Source organism: Capra hircus, unplaced genomic scaffold (genome assembly GCF_001704415.2).
Source record: "Capra hircus breed San Clemente unplaced genomic scaffold, ASM170441v1, whole genome shotgun sequence".
Lineage (NCBI taxonomy): Eukaryota > Metazoa > Chordata > Mammalia > Artiodactyla > Bovidae > Capra > Capra hircus.
The window spans coordinates 3,159-10,596 of record NW_017206363.1 but is presented as its reverse complement, the minus strand read 5'-3'; the positions used below and the strand labels follow the sequence as shown (position 1 = coordinate 10,596).

At 42.4% G+C, this 7,438-nt stretch overlaps 1 protein-coding gene and 1 pseudogene across 1 annotated transcript; one reads left to right on the top strand and one right to left on the bottom strand.

The window, feature by feature from the left end:
• Nucleotides 1-220: 220 nt before the first annotated feature.
• Nucleotides 221-1,355, bottom strand: LOC102174594 (keratin-associated protein 9-9-like). The gene has a single exon (XM_005693808.3). It carries the CDS (start codon nucleotides 1,285-1,287, stop codon nucleotides 712-714), a length of 576 nt encoding a protein of 191 aa, XP_005693865.2. The 5' UTR covers nucleotides 1,288-1,355; the 3' UTR covers nucleotides 221-711.
• Nucleotides 1,356-5,716: 4,361 nt separating this feature from the next.
• Nucleotides 5,717-6,845, top strand: LOC108635124 (annotated as a pseudogene).
• The last annotated feature ends 593 nt before the right edge of the window (nucleotides 6,846-7,438 follow it).

Sequence of the window (7,438 nt, the reverse complement as noted above, 5' to 3'; positions counted from 1 at the left end):
TTCCTTGGGATGTAAAGGTAAACACCTTTGAGCAGGAACAGAAGACTCTATCCTTGAAGAGTGTGTTCATTGTTAGCTAAAGCATACTACACAATTTACTTAATGAGCTAATAATTGATTCTGAGAGCTAACATGATACTCATAATGGATAATGCATATAGTATGTAGTATGTACTTAAATCTCTATATCAGGAATGCCATGTAAAAATCAAACATAATGTAGGAAGATTATGGCAAAGAATTTATTGAGAAACACACAGGCAAGACTACTGCCTCTAGGAAGACAATTCAAAGGTACCATAAAAGGAAAACGCAGGTCACAAGAGCCATGGGAATATTGATAGAGAAACGTATGATTATGTTAATTATGATAAGCTGCAGAAACCTAATGAAACATTATGAGGACTTGTTTTCCTAAGCTACTTAGAAGTACAACATGGTCAGTCCTATTTTCAGAACCAAAACCGAGACATAATTCCTTATCAAAGATGCCTGGCATATGATCCTCTTACACCAGAGAAAGACAACTGGGGGAAACCCTCTGCACTCTATCAAGCTGATTTATAAGCTTTTAAAGAGGCAGATGGGTTAACAAATTCTGGTAGAGCATACCAGTTGTCAGCAAAGTCTAAGAAATCATTTTTTGTCCCCAAGTAGCAACTCAGTTGCTATAAAGTGTTGCTAGGAGACAGGGGTGCTTTGGTGAGGTGATCAGCAACAGGAAGGCCGACAGCAGGTAGACACACAGCTGGGGCGGCAGCAGGTGGTCTGACAGCACACAGGGCGGCTGCAAGGCTGGCAGCAGCTGGACCCACATTCCTGGGCTTGGCACCCAGGCAGGCAGCAGCACGTGGGGTGGTAGCAGATTCTGTGGCAGTACACAGGGGCACAGTACACCGACTGGCAGCAAGGCTGGCCGCAGCTGGACCCACTGAAGGTTTGTCCGCAGCTGCTGGACCCACAGCAGGTAGGCTGACAGCAGGTGGTCACACAAGTAGGCTTGTGGCATGTGGTTCTACAGGAGGTGGTTTCACTAGTTTGATAGCAAGTTGGAGGGCAAGAGGGCTGGCAGCAGATGGACTCACAGCAGGTGGGCTGACAGCAGGGTTTGCTGCAACAGGTGGGCAGGGGGCAGCTGATCACACAGGTAGGTTTGCAGCAGGTGGTCCTGCAGCAGGTGGTTTGACAGCAAGTGGGGGGGCAGCAGGGCTTGCAGCAGCTGGACTCACAGCAGGTGGTCCTGCAGCAAGTGGGCTGACAGTGCGGGGAGCAGCACGAGGGGGTCATTGTGTCAGTGGTGGAGGGTGGACTCCGGCTCAGAGATGAGTTTCTCAGATTCTGAGGGCTTCTCCTGTTCTGGGCTTTTATATCCTGGACCCCCAATGTTGGGACCAATAAGCAGGACTTTCCTGGTTGTTATTTATGTTATGGTTGTAGTTTTGGATAATTGTCATGGAGGAAGTTGCCTTCTTAGTGTTTTATAGAGAGGCCTCTGTAAATCAGTGTTTGATCTTTTCCTTAGTTGGGTCTAGTACTTAAGAATCCTTCCTAGAAATGAAAAGATCAGGAATCATCACCAGCAGCATTTCTGGTCATGTGGCATCATCTGGTCATGGGGTAGTTCCTGCTGGCTCTGTGAAGGGCAGAACTGTTCTCTTTTCACAGCTTTGTTCCTTTGGCTCTACTTAGATTGAGGCGTGCCTCGAAAGGGTTGGGATGCTGATGCATTCTGTGATGAATGAAGCCTGCTTGAGTTCAAGCCTGATCTCCGACAAAGTCAGAGTTAAGACTTCCACATGTATCTATCTATATATAACTACATTTGGCAACTGGTTTGAAATGTTTCCCAGTTTTATCAGGGTCATCTGAGTGGAGGATGGTTGCCACATTGTTTTTCAAATGAAAATCAGCACCAAAACTGGAACAGAGGCCAAGCTGAATCCTATTTTCAAACAGCATCCCTTCCTTACTGCTTCACTGCTGTTTTCTAGTTAGGCTAATGACCTCTGGTGAGACATCCCAACTTGCATATACTTTCTTCTATAATTTGTGACAAGTGGGTTAGATAGGAGAATAACTAAGGTATGTTTGAATCTGCAAATTTACATATTCCAACAAATGTGGAATCTTAGCCACAAGTTCTTAAAGCTTTTAGGCCTCATTTTCTCTCTTCTAGATATATATGCTAGACTATGATTGCCATGAAATGGGAAAACATACAGTCAATAGCAGTAGAAGTGATAAAATGATAGTGTAGAAAGGATAAAATGATAATGTAGTTCCAATGGCAGAAGGAAGGAAAACAATTAAAATGTGTATGGAACCACAAAATAGCCAGTGCAATAGTGATAAAGAAGAACACAGCTGGAAGCATCATTTCCTTGATTCCAAACAGTATTACAGAGCTATACTAACAAAACAGTGTGGATTGGAAAAAACCGGCACCTAGATCAGTGGAATAGAATAAAGAGGCCAGGAATAAGTCCACACATTCTATGGCCTACTAATTTATTCCAAAGGAGCCAAGAATATATTAATACAATAAGGAAATTGCAATCTTTTAAATAAATTGTGGTGGGAAAACTGGGCAGCCCTGTGCCAAAGAATGAAGCTGGACTCCTCAGACTCAATGGACTCTTCCTGAGGGCTATCTTCCCATTTATGACCATGCGGATGGGCCTTGAGGACATTAAGCCAAATGAAATGAGTTAGAGAGAGACAAATACCATGCGATCTCACTTATACATGGAATCTTAAAAAAAGTTTTTGTAAAACTGAGCTCATAGATAGAACATATCAATGGTAGCCAGAGGTAGGAGATGGGGTGAGTGAAATAGGTAACTCAAAATGGATTAAAAACTTGAACTTAAGACCTGGGCTAACAAAACCCCTGGAAGAGAAAATAGATAGTGAGCTGCTTGACACTGGTCTCAGGGTAGACTTTTTGGGTTTGACACCAAAAGTAAAGGCAACAGATCTAAAAGTGGGACTAATTAAAGAGTTTATGCCTGGAAAAGGAAACTATCAACCAAATGAAAGGAAAACCTGTTGAATTGAGAGAAAATATTTTCATAAAGGGTTGATATTCAATGTGTAACTCAATTACTCACATCACTCATAACTCACATGAGTCTATAGCAAAATGAAACAATCTCATTTACAATGGGCAGAGGTTCTAAAGAGATACTTTTCCAAAGAAGACATGCAAATGGCCATCAGATACATGAAAAAGTGTTTAATATCACTAATCAACAAGAATGCAAGTCAAACCGCAATGAGATATCAGTTCATACTGGTTTTAGCATGGCTATCATAAAAAGGTGACATACAAAGTTTTAATGAGAATATGGAAAAAAGGGAACCCCATTTCCTGTTAGTTGAAATGTGAATTGGTGCAGCCACTATGAAAAACAGTATGGGGTACGGAGATTCCTCAGAAGTGAAAAATGGGAAATGGAGAGACTAGAATATGATCTAAATATTCTACTTCTTGGCATTTTTCTAAAGAAAACAAAAACACTGACTCAAAAATATTTATGCAGCCACATGTTCATGATAGCACTGTTTACACAAGCCAAGACATGGAAACAACCAAAGTGTCTGTCAATGGATGAATGGATAAAGAAAACATGGAACATCTTATATAATGGAATGTTATTCAATGATGAATAGAGGGATATCTTCCCATTTACGACAATGTGAATGGACCTTGAGGACATTAAGCTAAATGAAATAAGCTAGAGAGAGACAATTACCATGTGATCTCACTTATACACGGAATCTTAAAAATTTTTTTGCAAAACTGAGCTCACAGATAGAACACATCAATGGTAGCCAGAGGTAGGAGCTGGGGTGGGTGAAACAGGTAAATGGGATCACAAGGTACAGGCTTCCGCTTATAAAACAAACGCATGGGGAATGTAACGTACAGCATAATGACCAGAGTTAATAATTCTGAAATCTTTGAAAGTTGCTAGAAAAGTAGATTTTAAAAGCTCTCATGCAAGAAAAAAGACTTTGTAACTATCAATTGTGACAGATGTTAACGTTAACGAGACTTCCTACAGTGATAACTCTGCAACATCTACAAATATCAAATTATTATGTGGAACACCTATAAACAATATAACGCCATGTCAATTACAGCTCAGTTTAAAACAAACAACCAAGGATAGATACATACCGGTAGAGTTCAGAAGTCTCATAGCAGGAGAGTACATGACACTGCTGTAGTGAAATATTGAAACACTTTCATTGTTTCCACCGCTGTTGGTTGTATGCTTTCCCTATGGCATGGAAGTTACACTGTTACATGTGTACCTGAAAGAGAGGACAGGAAAAACTCTAAGAAATTATGGCCGACACATTTCACATCTATTGAAATCTATAAATCTATCAATTTATCATCCTATCTACCTATTTGTCACAAATTATAAAAGAAAGCATGTGCGAGTTGTGATGTCTCACCAGAGGTGATTGATCCAGCTAAAAATAGTTATGGGACATTAATGCATTGATGTTGCCTGAAAACAGGGTAGAGCTTTTGCCTGCATTCCAGCTTTGGTGCTGAAAAGCTAGTGAAGAACAACCTGTCAACAGGTTGTTCTACCCTAAATGTACCTAATGAAGCTGGGAAACATTTTAGGTCAGTCACTACTGATTTGAAAGACATGTATATACAGGTTTCAATGCCATTCTCCCAAATCATCCCACCCTCTCCCTCTCCCACAGAGTCCAAAAGACTGTTCTATACATCTGTGTCTCTTTTGCTGTCTTGCATACAGGGTTATCGTTACCATCTTTCTAAATTCCATATATATGCGTTAGTATACTGTATTGGTGTTTTTCTTTCTGGCTTAGTTCACGCTGCATAATAGGCTCCAGTTTCATCCACCTCATTAGAACTGATTCAAATCTATTCTTTTAATGGCTGCGTAATATTCCATTGTGTATATGTACCACAGCTTTCTTATCCATTCATCTGCTGATGGACATCTAAGTTGCTTCCAAGTCCTGGCACAGAGACGACCCAGAAGGATGGTATGGGGAGGGAGGTGGGAGGGGGATTCAGGATGGGGAACACGTGTATACCTGTGGCAGATTCATGCTGAAGTATGACAAAACCAATACAATATTGTAAGGTAATTAACCTCCAATTAAAGTAAATAAAATTATATTTCAAAAAAATTAAAAAAGAGAAAGTCATGTATATAGATACACGTGATTATCTTGAATCTCAGACTTTGTCTGAGATCAGACTTGGACTTTAGCAGGCTTCATGCATCACAGAATGCATCAGCATCCAGCAAGTCTCAACCTAAGCACAGTCAAAGGAACAAAGAAAAGGTGACTGTTCCGACCCTGGCCAAGGCAGGAAGAACTATCCATGACCTGATGATGTCACATGACCAGAGATGCTGCTGCGATGATTCCTTATTCTTTTTCACTTCTGGAAATGGTTCTTAAGTACTAGTAATAATTAAAAAGAAGATCAAACACTAATTTAAAATAGGCCTCAAAACACTAAAGAAATCATTTCCTCTTGGATAATTTCCCATTGACTACAAAAACGACATACACAAGGAAAGTCTTGCTTATTGGGTCCCAAACACTGGGGGTCCAGTGTATAAAAAGCCTCAGAACAGAAGTAGTCATCAGAATCTGAGAAACTCACTTCTGAACAGGAGTCCACACTCCACCACTGACAAAATGACTCACTCCTGCTGCTCCCCCGTGCTGCCAGCCCACCTGCTGTGAGCACAGCTGCTGTCGGCCTTGCTGCCCCCCAACTTGCTATCAGACTAGTGAACACACCTGCTGTAGGACCACCTGCTCCAAACCTACCTGTGTGACCACCTGCTGTCAGCCCGCCTGCGGTGGGTCCAGCTGCTGCCAGCCTTGCTGTCGCCCTATCAGCTGTCAGACCACGTGCTGCAGGACCACCTGCCTCAAGCCTACTTGTGTGACCACCTGCTGCCAGCCCACCTGCTGTGAGTCCAGCTGCTGTCAGCCCTCCTGCCCCCAAACTTGCTGTCAAATCACTGAAACCACCTGCTGCAAACCTACTTGTGTGACCAGCTGCTGTCAGCCCACCTGCTGTGGATCCAGCAGCTGTGGACAAACCTGCGGTGGTTCTAACTGCTGTCAGCCAGCTTCCTGTGCACCCGTGTACTGCCATAGAACCTGCTACCACCCCACATGCTGCTGCCTGCCTGGCTGCCAAGCCCCAGAGCTGTGGATCCAGCTGCTGCCAGCCTTGCAGCCGCCCTGTCTGCTGTCAGACCACCTGCTGTCGGACCACCCGCTGCCGCCCTAGCTGTGTGTCCAGCTGCTGCCAGCCTTCCTGCTGCTGATCACCTTGCCAAGCATCCACTGTCCCTATACAGCACCTTCTATTAATTGACTTGCTACCTGGGGACAAAACAAAATCACTGCCTAGACTGTGCTGACAACTGACATGCTCGACCAGAATTTCAGTTACTCATCTCCTTGCTTAAGAGCTTGTGAAGTAGCTTGACGGAGTGCAGGGGGGCTTCCTCCAATTGTCTTCCTCTGGTGTAGGAGGACCATGTGCCAACTTCCTGCATGTGTGATAAGGAAGTATGTCTTGGTTTTGACTCTGAAAATAGGATTGACCGTCTAGTTCTTCTGAGTAACTTAAGAAAACCAGATCTCAGAATGTTCCTATAGGTTTGTATAGCCTATCATAAAACTTTATAATCATATTTTCTCTTTTGCTACCCTCATAGTTCTTGTATCATGCTTTCTCCTTTTACAATCACTTTGGGTTTTACCTGTATGTTTCTCAATAAATGGTGTACCACAATTCTTCTGTATGTGTTTGATTTATTGCACCACATTCCTCATTTAGAGATTTATATATTATATGTCTTATCCAATATGAGCATCCTATTAGCCGCCTTCCTAATTATTATCTCATTATTAAAAAAAAACCCATTTTATTGTGTGGTGTGATTTACCTAATAATAAACAGACTCATCCAGGATGAAGTCTTCTGTTCCTGCTCAAGGACACTTGCATTTACATCGCAAGGAAGGATGAATAGATGTCGGACTTCAGTGACTATGTCCCTTGGCCGAGCTAGAGTTGCTGTCGTTGTTCATGTGGTTTTCTATTGCTGGGCCTGGACACACCATGAGATACTCCAAGGAAATTATGTGCAGACTATTTCTCCCTGCCCTCTATCTTTTCACGATAATTACCCCTCAGCATTTAGTAACTCCTCTCTCTGACCACTGGTATATCTAGATGAGGAGTCCAAAATGACCAGGTGACAGTTTAAACATAGACTTTATTCCCTAAAACATGTGACTTTCATAGTATTAAAACCTTCATTCCAGGAGAGTGTAGATCCATGGGGAGGGAAAGAACAGATTCCCATATATGTTACCCTGAGTTAAAGTGAGAGGGTTCACTG

What these genes read in the sequence shown, in the direction of transcription:
- LOC102174594 (XM_005693808.3), bottom strand. Translation starts at nt 1,287, where the DNA reads ATGACCCCCTCGTGCTGCTCCCCGCACTGTCAGCCCACTTGCTGCAGG.